The 16,072-nt window shown below is 46.9% G+C and overlaps 1 protein-coding gene across 1 annotated transcript in view; it reads right to left on the bottom strand.

The window, feature by feature from the left end:
* Window positions 1-16,072, bottom strand: part of LOC137367174 (calpain-14-like) — a 105,148-nt gene that overhangs the window by 67,923 nt on the left and 21,153 nt on the right. Inside the window, exons 2-6 of the mRNA XM_068028610.1 lie at window positions 13,613-13,646; window positions 12,189-12,325; window positions 10,677-10,851; window positions 8,606-8,677; window positions 6,934-7,022 (exon numbers count right to left, since the gene is read on the bottom strand). Coding sequence (XP_067884711.1) covers window positions 6,934-7,022; window positions 8,606-8,677; window positions 10,677-10,851; window positions 12,189-12,325; window positions 13,613-13,646 — 507 coding nt within the window. The remainder of the gene's footprint in view (window positions 1-6,933; window positions 7,023-8,605; window positions 8,678-10,676; window positions 10,852-12,188; window positions 12,326-13,612; window positions 13,647-16,072) is intronic.

Raw genomic sequence — 16,072 nt, 5'->3', positions numbered from 1 at the left:
TTTGTTTGTCAATGGAATGTATTTTTGCTGAACATTTTAAATTGTTTCTTTAAAGATTTCCCACTGTTCATTTACCACCATACATTTTAGTCTATTTACCCAATTTACCTTAACCAGTTCTCCCCTCATACCTTCGTAATTGGCTTTGTTTAAATTTAAGATTCTTGATTGTGATTGGTGTATGTCACTTTCAAACTTAACATGGAATTCGATGGTATTATGATCACTATTTCCCAGTGGATCACTTGCTATGACATTACTAATTCATCCTGTTTCATTACACCATACTAGATCTAAGATAGCTTTATCCCTAGTCGACTCCACAATGCATTGCTCCAAGAAACAGTCCTGAAAACTTTCTACAAACTCATCTTCTAGACTGGGGTTTCCAACATACGGCCCCTGGGCCAGGATTCGGCCCACCAAAGCTTTCTATTCGGCCCACGGATGTAAACTGTACCTGGCCTTTTCTCATCTTTACCAGGGGTCCGTGACTGGTAATTTCAGGGATGAGAAATTTCCCATCGACTTCTTCTTTCCAACCAGACTGGCTTTAAAAAAAAACGCACTGTCCATTTCACAGCTGAATTGGAATTTCTAAGCTCAGAACTTTATCTAATGCTCATTAACTCTCCTTTCTGTTATCACAGCTGACAGATGCTGAGAGCAGGAACAGTGGCTTCCAAACTTTGGACAGATTCGGGGTTTTCCAGCGGGCTTTTAAAAAAAAAAAATCAGAACCCGCCAGAAAACCCCAAATCTGTCCAAAGTTTGGAAACCACTGTTCCCTCTCTCAGCACCTGTCAGGACAGCTTTGGTGTGTTTTAAAAACCCACTGGAAAACCCCGAATCGCTCCTAAGTTCAGAAACTGCTGCTCCCTCTCTCAGCAACAGTCAAAGAGACAGAGAGGGGGTCAGAGAGAAAGAGAGAAAGGGAGGACAGACAGGGAAAGGGGAACAGAGAGAAAAGGGGACAGAGAGAATGAGAGACAGGGACAGAGAGAGAGACATGGAGAGAGAGAGATGGGAGACAGAGAGAGAGAGGCAGACAGAGAGAGTGAAGGGACATGGAGAAGGGGCAGCGACACACAGAGAGGGGAATGACACAGAAGGGGGGAGCAATACGGGGGGGGGGGGAAATGACACAGCAGGGGACAACATACAGAGGGGAGGGAACAATACAGGGGGCAGATGACACAGAGGGGGGAACATAGAGAAGGGGGAACACAGAGGAGGGGGGATGGGAAAAGAGTCAGATGCAGAGAGAGAGAGAGGAGGGAGACAGCGCGAGCAAGATCACTCCTGACAGATGGACATCTATCTGGTAATACTCTGCATCGCTACAAGAGGTGTGTGGGAAAACATTGAATAATTGTGCAAGCAAAAAAATGGCAGGTATCTCACTAAGTCATTGTCCAACATGGTGAAGAGAAAGTAAGTCAATAAGTGAGTCTTCTCATTTAAAGCTTCTTCACAAAAATACACATTTATTGTTGTTTTGCTGAATAGTAAGATAAACTTTTAATGCCTTTATCTTTCTGAAATTGTCTCACCGGCCCATGTAAAACAAAAATTGTATTGCGCCCACCCCCCCACCAACATGAAAATGTTGGACATCCCTGTTGCAGACCACTCTTGCTAATTTCGTTGTCCCAGTCTATATGAAGATTAAAGTCCCCCACAATTATTACATTGCCTTAGTTATAAGCTCCAATAATTTCTTGTTTAATGGTCTGTCCAATGGTATAAATATTTTTAGGGGGCTGAAAAACTATTCCCACCAGTGATTTCGGATTCTGGCTATTCCTAATTTCTACCCATACTGATTCTAATTCATGATCTTCTGAGGCCAGGTCCTTTCTCACTAATGTCCTTATGTCATCCTTTACTATCAGTTCTACCCCTCCTCCTTTGCCACTCGGTCTGTCTTTCTGCAATATTGTGTACCCTGGAATATTTATTTCCCAATCTTGATCACCATGTAACGATGTCTCTGTAATGACGATTAGATCTAAATCATTTACCTCCATTTGTGCCATTAGTTCATCTATCTTATTGCAGATGCTTCGCGCAGATAAAGAACATTAAATTTCTTTTTTTTTTTTACTTCTATTCCTTGCAATGATCTTATTCGCTGATGTACAATTTTTGTTAAACTTTCTGTCCCTTTCTGTCTTTACCCACAATGCTATACTGTTCCAATACCTCAACCTTTCTCTTTGGATTTCTAAAACTCCCTTCACCCTAACCCTCCCCCACTCTGTTAGTTCACAACCTCTAGCCTTATCTGCTGGCGCACTCTTAAGTTTGTTCATTCTGTCCCTTCCTGTCACACTCTGATTATCATTACCCTTATCGCTACATTGGTCTCTTGCCTTCTCCTCTCTTTTTAAGTTGTCACATCTCTCACTTGATCCCTCACACCCACTATCTAGCTTAAAGCCCCCTCTATTGCCCTAATTATACAACTCGCCAGAACACTGGCCCCAGCACAGGTCAGGTGTAAACCATCTCAACAGTACAGTTCCTGCTTTCCCCAGTACTGATGCCAGTACCCCATTTCTCACTCACCAATCTTTGGGTCACGCATTTAACTGTCTAATCTTATTTACCCTACACCAATTTTCTCATGGCTCAGGTAATAACCCAGAGATTATTACCTTTGAGGTTTTTTTTTTTTAAAACTTAGCCCCTAGCTGCTCAAACTCCCTAAGCAGAACCACTTTCCTAGTCCGAGCTATGTCATTGGTACCCACATGGACCATGACAACTGGATCCTCCCCCTCCCACTGGGGAGAATCTAACCATCTCCACTTGACATTTCTTTTGACAGCATTACCATCGCTGAATCCTGCACCATCAACATCCTGGGGTTACCATTGACCAGAAACTTAACTGGACCAGCCATATAAATACCGTGGCTACAAAAGCAGGTCAGATGCTGGGAATCCTGTGGCGAGTAACTCACCTCCTGACTCCCAAAGCCTGTCCACCATCTATATGGCACAAGTCTCCACTTGCCTGGATGGGTGCAGCTCCAACAACACTCAAGAAGCTCGACACCATCCAAGACAAAGCAGCCTGCTTGACACCATTCACCATCTTAAGCATTCACTCTCTCCACCACCCACGCATAGTGGCAGCAGTGTGTACCATCTACAAGATGCACCGCAATAACTCATTATGCCTCCTTCAACAGCACCTTCCAAACCCGTGACCTCTACCACCTAGAAAGACAAGGGCAGCTATATCGCCGTTCCTTCACTGTCGCTGGGTCAAAATCCTGGAACTCCCTTCCTAACAGCACTGTGGGTGTACCTACACCCCAAGGACTGCAACAGCTCAACAAGGTAGCTCACCACCACCCTCCCAAGGGAAATTAAGGATGTGCAATAAATGTTGACCTTGTTGTCCACATCCCATTAATGAATAAGAAAAAAAAACGCAGGATAGGAACATCTCTGCTCTTCCACATTGGCTTCAACCATGTCAGCTGTGCTTCAGTGGGTAGCTTCTGTTGTCTCTGAGGCTGAAGGTTGTGGATTCAAGTTCCATTCCAGAGATCTGAGCATCTAATCAAGGCTGATATTTTACAATTGGAGTCTGAGATGGGACTGTGAATTCTTGAGAACACAAAGTCCTTTAATACTCTCATCTGTTTGTGATAATAGCGTTGATGTGTACACTGAGAAATCCTGCCAGGAGCTGATGGATTCAGTTCGACTCGCACTGGCCCTGATATTAGAAATGCTGGGCCTCATTTGGGATGGAATGAGCAGGAAGTGGGTGGACCTTAGCCATTTGCCAGTGTTTAGTTACACTGAATGTCAGCCTGGTTCCTGGCTGACTCCAGAGACTTGTGCACAAAATCAGAGATGATGTTAAACCAAGGCCCCAGCTGCCCTCTCGGGTGGATGTAAAAGATCCCACTGCACTCTTTGAGAAAGAGCAGGAGATCATGCTGGCTGATATTATCATTAAAACAGATGATCTGGTCATTATTACATTGCTGCTTGTGGAAGCTTGCTGTGTGTAAATTGGCTGCTGTGTTTCATACATCACAACAGTGACTACACTTCAAAATTACTTCATTGGCTATAAAGCACTGACACGTCCTGAAGTCACGAATTGACAATAGAAACGCAAATTCATTCTTTCAGTATCTTGTCCCGGTCATTGCTTGGGAAGGCCGAGGATCTCGTATGTTATGTTCGTATGTTCTGTGTGAGATTGATCCCATTTAAGACAGAGATGAGGAGAATTTTTTTCTCTGAGGGTCATGAGTTTTTGGAATTCTTGTCCTCAAAAGGCAGTGGAAACAGAGTCTTTGAATATTTTTAAGGCAGCGGTAGACAGATTCTTGATAATCAAGGGGGTGAAAGGTTATTGGGGATAGGCAGGAATGTGGAGTTGAGGTTACAATCAGATCAGCCATGATCTTGTTGAATGGTGGAGCAGGATCGAGGGGCCGAGTGGCCTACTCCTGCTCCTAATTCGTATGTTCATATGTTCGTGTACTTGTCTCCCACTATGACGGATGCTCAATCGCCTTCATTCAAGTAGTAGGCAGAAGAACCTCGTTCAGGCAGATCAGGAACGCTCATTACTGCCCTCACTCAGTCATCTAGTGCCTGTACAAATGGCTTCAGCACAGAGCTGGACCAAAGGCAGGGTTAGCCGCGACCTGGCAGGTGGTGGAATAACATGAGCAGAGAATCAGAACACTAAACGCAGGCCGACAAGCTCGGTGTTTGACTGAGCAGAGAGTGTCAGATTCAGGCTTTCATCCTATCAAAGTGAAATAGTGCTACTGCTGTCTCAATTCCAGTTATTGACACTGGAGGATTAGTTAACCAGTTATTCTGGTTGTACGGGCGGTTAATCACACGTTTGAGGATTAGGTGCGAGTTTCACAAGAATTGCATGAAGGTGTTTGGCCTTTGCTAGGCCCCGCCTATCACTCATTAGTATTCCTGCAGGAATTAACTTGTCGTCAAATAGGTACTTGGGCAATTTTTTAAAAGTAACTAGAAACATTCTCCAATTTCTGCAGAGCACCAGAATGAGGGCTCTTTGTGAGAGCTCCTTTGGTGATAAAAACTGAACTAAGTTTGATGTGGAAACTTTTCCCAGCATGTCGATGATCTGAGTACAGCAAACACTTTGCTCCTGGCACCTAAAAGATATTGCACTTCCATAGCACCTTTCATAACATCAGGACCTCTCAAAGCACATGACAGCCAATGAAGTATGTTTTGAAGTGTAGTCACTGTTGTAATGTAGGAAACACAGCAGCCACTTTGCACACAGCAAGATCCCACAAACAAGAATGACCAGAAAATCTGTTTTTGTGATGTTGACTGAGTGAATTTTTTTTATTCATTTGTGGGATGTGGGCGTCGCTGGCTAGGCCAGCATTTATTGTCCATCCTTAATCACCCTTGAACTGAGTGGCTTGCTAGGCCATTTCAGAGGGCATTTAAGAGTCAGCCGCATTGCTGTGGGTCTGGAGTCACATGTAGGCCAGACCAGGTGTGCAATATATAAACTTTAAGAGGACATAGACAGGCTGGTGGAATGGGCAGATGAAATTTAATGCAGAAAAGTGTGAAGTGATACATTTTGGTAGGAAGAACAAGGAGAGGCAAAATACAATAAAGAATACAATTCTGAGGGGCTGCAAAAACGAGGGACCTGGGGGTATATGTGCACAAATGTTTGAAGATTGCAGGATAGGTTGAGAAATTGGTTAATAAAGCATATGGGATCCTGGGCTTTATAAATAGGGCCATAGAGTACAAAAACAAGGAAATTATGATAAACATATATAAAACCCTGGTTCAGCCTCAACTAGAGTATTGTGTCCAGTTCTGGGCACCACACTTTAGGAAGGATGTGAAGGCATTAGTGAGAGAGCAGAAAAGATTCACAAGAATGGTTACAGGGATGAGAGACTTCAGTTATGAAGATATATCCGAGAAGCTGGGGTTATTCTCCTTAGAGAATGGGAGGTTGCCAGGGGATTTGATAAAGGTATTCAAAATCATGAGGAGTCTGGACAGAGTAGTTAGGGAGAAACCGTTCCCATTGTTGAAAGGATCGAGAACCAGAGGACATAGATTTAAAGTGATTGGCAAAAGAAGTAATGGCAACATAAGGAGTAACTTTTTTTACTCAGTGAGTGGCTCGGATCTGGAATGCACTGCCTGAGAGTGTGTGGAGGCAGATTCAACTGTGGCTTTCAAAAGAGAAAAGATTTGCAGGGCTATGGGGAAAAGACTGGGGAGTGGGACGAGGTGGCATGCCCTTGCAGAGAGCCAACATGGCAGGCCAAATGGCCTTCTTCTGTGCTGTAACTATTTTATCTCCCTTGCTCTTCCTCAAATAATGCCAAGGCATTTCTTACATCCACCTGAGAAGGCAAACGGGGCATCAATTTAACATTTCATCCAAAGCACTGCACCTCCAACAATGCAGCACTCCATCAACACTCCATTGAAGTTTTACTATAGATTGTTGTGCTCGCATGTCGAGGTGTGACTTGAACCCTGACTCAGATGTGACAGTGATAGGCCGGACACTTCATTGCGTGCTGGTGGTTGGTTCAGAGCTACCTGCTTCTCGTAAACTTCCCGCCTGTTCCATTCCAGCCAGGAGAGACATGAATGAGGCCCAGTGTTTTGAACATCACTGTGGATTTATGGTGCCACATTAGCACAGAGGGGATTCAGTGGGCCTCAGCAGAATTCTTCAATAGAAACTCAAACCCATTACCGCAAATACATGAGACCAGCAAAGGACTTCCTGTTCTCAGGTGTTTGAGGACCCTTCTCAGGCTCAGAATGTAAAAGAGAATCAGTGATCCAGCACTGAAGAGAGCATGGATTAACACAGTTCTTAATAATCAGTTGTCATGGTAACTGCTAAACTCACCGATCACTCCAAGGCCCATTCCACTCAGTCTTGTTCCCCCATGGATTCCTCACCCGAATTAACTGCTCCATTCGGTTTTTGTACAGCACCTGCCCCCAAATAAAACAAAAAGACGATTGGGGGTTGTTTTGGTTTACAAATCTGTGAGATAAAGAGGATCAACGCACAGGCCGGAGACAGGGTAAACGCACAGGCCGGAGACAGGGTAAACGCACAGGCCTCACCTAACCCCTACCCCCTCAGATTGGGTTCTGGCCTGCATCATTATGCATGGATGATGTCACTATGAATAAATCTGGTGGAACTATTATGCTGGTGAGCAGCTGTCCCTTCTCCTGCTGTTCCCTCCTCTCCTCTCTCCACACTTCTATAGTTGGGGAATGGGACTTACTGGATCCTCTCTGGCATGGAACTGATTGGCCGAATGGTCACTTTCTGTGCCATAAATGACTCCAATGGGTGGAATTTTATGCTAACGGGAGTCTCAATGTGGGGGGGAAACCAACCTTGAGATCCGAGCATCTGTTCCTCTACAGAATGCCTGCTGAATTTAGTGCCAATCAGGCACTTAACTGGACAGCGGCGGGCCTTCCCTAGGATTTGGGACCCTGTCACCAGAAGTCCCGGCCTCACAGAGCTGCCGGCCAATCAGAGGCTGGCGACTGCACCATGGAGGCAGTGGCTGCTGCTGCAGCTACAGTGACCAGACACCAAGCAGCAGTGCTAGAACCAGGCTTTAGGTAGGTTAGGGTGGGAGGGCTCTCGCCATGTGGGGGTCGTGAGGGAGTGGGGGAGGGGTTCGGCAGCAAGGGCAGAGGGTGGCCCTCAGTGGCCCCTCCGCTTCCCGAGGCTGGGTCCCTCGCTCAGACACTAAATGCCTTTGGACAAGGGATTTACCCCCCACCCTTCCCCCAAGCTGGGAAGCAGCCCGCACGGTTTGTCGTGCCACGCTTCCTGTGTGGTGACAGGGCTGCCCGCTGCACAGCTAATTGCTAATTGCCCAGTTAAGGGTCACAATTGGCAGCAGGGCGGGAAGACCTGTAAGTGGCCTTCCCACCCTGCGCTAAAATCTGGTGGACACAAGAATCCACTCGATTTTATGCTCTGCCCACCTCCAAACCTGCCACAGGAAGAGCATAACATTCCGTCCTATGATTCCTTTGCCTGCTGTCCCTTCCTACACCTCTCTTCCCCTTCACAGGAATGTAAAATCAGACAAAACCTGACAACAAGCCACATCAGGTGATTTTAGGACAGGTGTCCAAAAACTTGGTTAAAGAGGAGGTGGTGCAACCTCTCTTGATTTGCACCCAGTGAGGATAGTGAGAGGAATTGAGGTAAAGTTCAGACTAGTTACTGCTTAGAGAAGGGATAAGAGAGGGGGCTATCGAGAAGCACTGACCATGGTGTTAGTAAAATAGAGAGAGAGAGAGACAAGTCAGGTTGTGACCTTGGTCTCAATAGTCTGAGGTCTCTTGCTGCCCTATCTTATCAAGCCCAGTGTGGTCCAGAGTGTTGGCTTCACATGTTGTAAAAGACCAGGCTGCTGCCTCTACTCAACGTGGAATATTTCACTCCGCCACCCGCACCCCACCTGGTGTCACCCGCTCAACCTTGAGCTTCTGGAGATTTTCTGAACAATTCTTGAACAAGGAAAATCTGAAGACTTTACCTCTTCAACACCGGTTACTGAATATGCATGAGTCAGCACCAGCCCATTAGACAACACCTGCTCTCCGGATTTCTGGTTGGAAAAATGAACAGCACAAAGTCACTGGAAGAGAACATTTAGTCTTTCATTATCAGCAGTAAACTGGCGGTGCAACTGGTGAGATGATACTGCTGTGTGTTGGCAGGTCCAGTACCCTGCACCCCACACTCATGAGATCCTTGTCAGTATGGACAATTCCCAAATAGTGAGTAGCAGAGCTCTGTGTGTTCCTGTGGACACAGGGTTGGTACACATTCCTGTCACATGTATAAGCTCAGCACGAGTGCTGGGCTCAGGTGAAGCTGTATTTGAATCCTCGGAGAGGGACGCAGGGAGAATGTGGAGCCTGTCAACTATGCATAAAATGAGAAGCAGAGTGAATACAAGGATATTGGGCTGGATTTTACCAGCCTCCCGACATCAGGGGCATGGCGGGGGTGCCTGGAAAATACCGCCAGGAGAGGCCTGCTAAGGGCCTCGACGCTGGGAAGGCCCCGCCCCATAGTATCAGGAGCGGGGAGGCCTCGTGGCAGCCACCCGGCAACGGGAGCCTAATTTAAATATTTTAATTTATTTAAATAAAGGAATAAATACTTTGCTTGTCAAAACTGCCATCCTGCTGCGATATTCCGGCCGGTTGCTGGAACTCCCGCACCTTCGGATCTCTATTCAGAGATCTGAAGTAGAACACTGGTCGGGAGGGAGGAGCAGATAATTTTTCAGGGCGGGGGGGGTGGGGGCTGGTGGAACGGGGAAACTAAATTGGTGGAGGGGATGGTGGGAAGGGGTTGAAGGATAAAGGTTTTAAAATCTGTGGGGGGGGGGTCGCTGGGAAGGTCGAGATCGCGAGATTAGTTTCTTTGGGGGAAGAGGGCAATTAATAAATTGATCAGTCATTGTGGGGGAGGGGGTGGGAGAGGGGATTGAAACTTTGAATAAATTTTTAACTTTAATTTTCTCTCCCCGATAACTTTAAAAATGTAAATGATGCGGAAGGGGCTGAAGCCCTTTAGAAATGGCACCGGCACCAGCACGGTGGCGCCAGACGCCATTGCGGGGACGGAGCGCCCACCCCTGATGACGTAGATGGGGCGGGGCGGTCCACCCTGGACACGTAAATGAGTCGCATCGCTAAATATCATGGCGCGTCCTGGGAGCAAATCCTGCACGTGCGCCCCTCCATCTTTGAAGCTCACTGCCGAGATGGGCAACAACCTGGAAATATTCCGGTCATTGAGTGGGGATCTGCTCTCCCAGTGTCATGGCAATTCACCCAACAGAGGGACTGATCTCCTCCCTACCCTCCCCTACCTCCCACACCCCTTCAGCTTACCTCAGGAGGGTCACCAATACCCCCTCGGCTAATCTCTGGAGGGTCACCGTCCCTCCCACACCCCCTCAGTTAACCTCAGGAGTGTTTTGACGAGGGGCTTCCCCAACCCTCCCCGGACAGGGGTCCGAAGGCGCGGGAGTGCCGGCCACCGGCAGCAATATCGCTCTGGGACGGACGGAGGGAGCAGGTAAGTAATTAATTCATTTATTTAATTAAATTTTCATATTAATTTTGCTCCCGTCACCTAGCAGCGGGGGGACCGCCACAAGGCCTCGCCACTGCCAGCAATATCGGGCCGGGCCTTCCCGGTGTTGAGGCCCGTGGTGGGGTCTGTAAAATTCTCCCCTATGATTCCACCTACTGCAGCCACCATCCTAATGGGATTCTCCTCTCTGACACTCACCGAAAGTTAAAACTCAGGAATAGCTGTTACATCAGCACTCTAGGTAACCAGCGGAAACAGGTTGAAGCCACTTGTACGTAAAAGTAGACGAATCAACTATACACCCATTACAATGAGGAAACCTCCTCACAGGACTATATCCAATCCCACCTTCCCCACTCAGGCTCACAGTTTATCATCTTCTAAGCTTCCTGGTTGTTTATCCCAATTTAGATTGTTTCTTCTGCAGGATCAGCTGTTTCCCTTTTACAGTTAGAGTTCACACAGGAAAAGGATGATAAAGGAGTAACTCTTACCACCGAGCGTGTGTTGCAGCCCATAAAGGACTTGAGCTTGACGGCCCTGATCAGCCTGCTCCACAGATCCGAAGGCGGGTTCTTCAGGGAGATCACAGATTTAATCCCACCCGTGAAGTCCACCATTGCTTCTGAAATCTGTCCCATATGCAAATCTCCGTATGATCCATACAGCCTATCACACACAGTTATATCCGGTTATTATCTATCATTGACATGGTACCACATCCTATCACTGTCGGAAATTTATTACTGCAGTTCTGGCCTATGTTCAACATAACAAGAAAACCACCGTGAATTCTGGTGCCCAGGCTCCAAGAAACTTTGGGCCAGAAGTTCTGGTCAGGCCCCAAGGTTGGAGAGAGAGTGAGTGGGGAAGGTCGGCGGGGCTGGGGAGGGGAGATGTGGGGATTATTTGCCTGCGATCAGCATTCGGTGCAGATCTCAGTTCCGCTGTGATTCTGACCGGTTTCTCATCTCCAGCCATCTTCTGAGACGAGATGAGGCTTTAGGGAGATCTTCCACCCATTACCCCAACACACATCAAGTGGGCCATATCCAGGCGGCTGTGCCGAGGACTCTGCACATTCCCCACTTGCAAGACGTCAGGATAACACTCGGCAGCTGAGAATTGACTTGTGCTCTTCTGAGGCCCTGTGAAAGGCACTGGACCATTAGGAGGCAAAAGCAACCTGTTCTAGAGGGGACCATTTACCGACTGTCAAAAGACTCCTTCCTCCTATTGGAGCTAAAGATGTTGTTGTAGGATTGTGTTTCTCTTCAACACGGGCAGGGCCTTGGGTACCTCTGGCACAGCAGCCTGTGGGCTACTTGACCATCCCCATGAGGAGGATGGATCGGCACCGATGAAATTCCTTTGCAAGGCGGTGGAAGCCCATTTGGAAGTGATCTCCTTCTCACAATTTAGGATACGACCCTCGGGTAAAGTGGGGGGGTGGGGAGGTGTAGTGGTGTTGGTGTTGGTGGAGTGGGTTTTGTGCCACTGGAATGACACCAGCAGAGTGGAGCCACCTGGAACCTCAGGCCCTTTGCTTTTCATGATGACAGATTGACCAGTCAGGGTTTGTAAAGAGAAAAGAGATTAATGTTTCCGAAGAAACCCTTAGTGGGAACTCCGATCAAAAGTCAAGGCCCAAAATGTTTAACTTAATTTTGGAACTGATTATCCGACAGGGGAGGGTGGGGGCAAGGGTTCTAACAGGTGGCCAAAGCAATCCCACCAGTTTTCAGTTACTGCCCAGCCAAACTTCTACCTCAAAATATCAGGTTCAGACATGGCTGTGATTCTCTCGCTCCCAGCACAGTCAGGAAAAGGTGGGAGGGAAATAGCTGCAATTATCCTGCAAACATTGACCCCTGGAGTGGCTGAAAATCAGAGAGGAGGTTACTCTGCAGTAGGGCTGCCTGAAGGGCTCTCAGTGAGTTTTACTGTGCCACCATTCTGTGCCTCTCCCCGTCCAGTGCCTCCCCTTCCCCTGGACAATCCCTTACTTGGCATAGGCTTTCTCCAGCAGAGCGCACCAGAACTCATTCCTGTCACGTGATCTGACGAAAATCAGCTGACCCCTTTCATCAGTAGGAAGGCGATCGTCAACTACAACATCAACCCAATCACCAAAATGCCAGAACTGAAATTAGAGAGGAAAATACTTTACATTTAGGCCAGCACAAAAATAGCCCTGTCATCTCAACTGCTCCATGTGGGTTCAAGTCCCACTCCAGGGGCCTGAGCACGAACTTTAGACTAACCCTCCAGCGCAGTACTGAGGGAGTGCCGCACTGTCGGAGGTGCTGCCTTTCGGAGGAGATGTTAAACTGAGGCTCCATTCTCTAAGGAATTTTTCCCGGTATCCTAGTCAATATTTATCACTCAATCAACGCTACTGAAAAAAATGTTTTTTAACTGATCAATATCACATGGCTTTGTGGGAGCTTGCTGTGCACAAATTAGCTGCCTTATTTCCTACATTACAACAGTAACTACACTTCAGACATACTTGATCGGCCGTAAAGCATTTGAGGACACCCTGAGGTTGTGAAAGACACTATTTAAATGCAAATCTTTTTATTTTATTATGAAGCAGCTCCTCTAAGACCCTCTCATGCACCCCCACCCCATCCCATAAAGGTTTGTTTGTAGACAGTTTCATCTCTGACTTTTAACCTCTACCCAGGCTCTCCCGTGCCTTCGAATCCCCGTCTGGGGAACCGAGCAGAACACTGGTGGGAGTGGGGGTCAAAGTGATATCATTGGTGTAGGGGATGGTGGGAAGGGTTAGAGTTTAAATTTGATGCACTTTGTGGGGGGTGGGGGAGGTCAGGTGGACAAGGTAAGTGTTTTGGTGGGGGGAGTGGGCAAGTTATTAATTTAATTGTTATTGGAGGGGTGGGAGATGGGCAGAGTAGATGTTTTAAAATTTTTTTATTCATTGTTTCCTTAAATATTTAAATTGAACGGTCGGGCTCGCAGCCCATTAAAAATGGCGTCAGCGCCTGCGCACAGGCAACTGACATCATTGCAGCGGACGGACAGCCCGTCCCCTTCACGTCATTGGGGGGTGGGGGGTGGGGGAGGCAGCCCAGTCCAGCTATTTAAATGAGACGCCGCGCTCAGTATCGCGATGACTCCGCGAAGTGCAGCCTGCGCGGGTGGGCCTCCATTGTTTTCACCTGCCGCCGAAATCGACGGCGAGAGTATTAAGGTTCAGCCTAATCTGCTGTCTACTTGTAACTAAGTTTTATCACACGTGTCTCCTACTCATTGGTCCCCATCAGGACCTCCTTAGCTCCCTTCAGATTTCCTTTCCTTTTACAGTCCACAAGCTTTTAAAATCTGGACATGGAACCAGTTCCTGTTTTCCTCCTGCTCTCTCCTGTGCTCGGGGAGTGTTTTACACTGCGTACCTTGGACTTACATCTGGGTTTCTCAACTCTACAATAACCACGTAACTATAACAACCAACAAGAATCACTTACCTTTGATATTCTGTTAAAGGTGTGCTTATTATAATTGATTGATGTGAATTTAATACAAAATACCAGTGATTGTTCTCAACACAACAGTTGGCTTGAAATGGAGGAGTTAAGCAATTCGTAGTTTTAAAGCATACCAAAATCTCGTTTACTTTCTAAATTGCCAATTTAGCATAATCTCTAAAATAAATGTCAAACTTCAAGACGGCAGCTCACCACCCCTACCCCAGGGCAATTACGGATGGGCAATAAATGCTGGCTGAGCCAGCGACACCCACATCCCATTAATTAATTTAAAAATAGCTTTATTTTGACATATGAACATTGTAATGTTGCAATGTTTTAAAATGGCAATTGCATCATACAGGCTGCTGTAGAACAGATATGCTAGCAAAGTGAACATAAAACAGAAGAAAGAAGAAGCCTTTATGTTCAACAGTCTGCAGTCTCTGTCCCTCAATCTCTGTCTCACCTATTTTACAGTAAATCGGGCTAAAACTCACTCCAGTCCCGAGGACAAACAAATATTCCCCCAAAATCAGAGGAATGGGAGGAGAGCACTCAGCCCCTTGAGTTTGATGCATCATTCAATCAGATCACAGCTGATCAATATTGTAACTCATCACCTTTGACCCATGTCCCTTTGGCGAATAAAGATCGGTCAGTCTCAGCCTTGAACATTTTAATTGACCTACAACCTTTTGGTGGGGGGGGGGGGGGGGGGGGGGGGGAAACAGAATTCCCCATTTACACTACCCCTTGTGTGAAAAAGTGCTTCCTGATTTCAACCTTGAATGGCCCAGTTCCCATTTTAAGATTAGATCCTCTTGTCCTGGATTCCCCTGTCAGATGAATTAGCTCCTCTGTATCTACCCTATCAAATTATTTTATTATTTTAAACACGTCAATCAGATCCCCCCTCAATCTTCTACAGTCAAGGGAATATAAGCCAAATGAATACAACCTGCCCTCATAAATTAACCCGTTAGTCCCAGTGTCATTCTGGTGAAACTTGGATTCTCTCCAAGGCCAATATTTCCTTCCTAAGGTGCAGAACCCACAATTGAATGTTATACTGCAGGTGGGCTCTCACCAAGGATCTATACAACCAAAGCATAACTTCCTTCCCTTAGTGTTCCGGCCTGCTTGACATAAAGGCTCACATTCATCCGGCTTTTTGAATACGCCTTATAACTTTCCATCAGCTTGTAATGATTTGTGAATATAGGCATCCAAATCTCTTTGATCCTCCCCAGCTCCTAGTTTCTCCCCAGTTAGAAATATTCTGATTTCTCTTCCTTAGATCCAAAGTCGATGACCTCGCACTTTCTCACATTGAAATCATTAGTTTTGTCCACTCACTTAATCCGCCCATATCCCTTTGTAAATCATGCCTCCGTCTGTAACATTTACTGTCATTCTAATTTAGTATAATCCACAAACTCTGGATATACAGCTCTCTGCTACTTCACCCAAGTCTGAGATATACATGGTGAAAAGCTAAGACCCCAGTACAAATCCTGGGGAACACCCATAATCACAGCTCACCAACCCGAGCACATTCTCTTCATCCCCACCCTCTGGGCAGCATTTTTAGGCCCCAATGGGGGCAAGTGCAGAGGCAGGCGAGTGGGAAGATTAGTTCCCCCCCCCCAGTCAGAATGCTAGTTTGTTGTTGCTGATCTGATGGTCGGTGATTATGCTTGAGGTGGAGACGGTGGGACCTGGCGATTTGGGTAATAGACCAATTGTTAACAAACTTGTTGTCAGCTCATCAGGGGAATTTTGGTGGGGTACACGGATTACACGATGGATCAGAGACAGTCCAGGTGCACGGAGGCAACACCAAAGGAAGGAGCCAGTCATGTCTGCACCATGTAATTGGGGGATGCCATTTAGGGAGCATGTCGGAGAGGGGCACTCAGTATTGCAACAGAGGTGCCATCGGGTGAGCAGAGTTAGCGAGTGGTCTATGTATGTTCGGGCAGTGGAAGGGGTCATCACCCTCCAGGGATCGTGGGACCATAAGAGGGGTGAGTGAAGAATCGTTGTGAGTGAAGCAGGGCATAAGCAAGACAACAGCCAGTTATAGGATTAAGGTACTCGGAGATAGGCACATGTAATGAGGAGGATCAACATTCTCAGGAGCAGATGCAAAGCCCTGGACATAAGGAGGGCAGAGGATGAGAGAGAGAATGAGAGAGAGCGAGAGAGAATGAGAGAGAGCGAGAGAGAGCGAGAGAGAGCGAGAGAGAATGAGAGAGAGAGAGAGAGAGCGAAAGAGAGAGCGAAAGAGAGAGCGAAAGAGAGAGCGAAAGAGAGAGCGAAAGAGAGAGAGAAAGAGAGAGAGAAAGAGAGAGAGAAAGAGAGAGAGAGAAAGAGAGAGAGAGAAAAAGGAGAGA

The sequence above is a fragment of the Heterodontus francisci genome, chromosome 3 (genome assembly GCF_036365525.1).
Source record: "Heterodontus francisci isolate sHetFra1 chromosome 3, sHetFra1.hap1, whole genome shotgun sequence".
NCBI lineage: Eukaryota > Metazoa > Chordata > Chondrichthyes > Heterodontiformes > Heterodontidae > Heterodontus > Heterodontus francisci.
The sequence above is the reverse complement of the archived record's forward strand: the minus strand, read 5'-3'. Positions and strand labels throughout refer to the sequence as shown.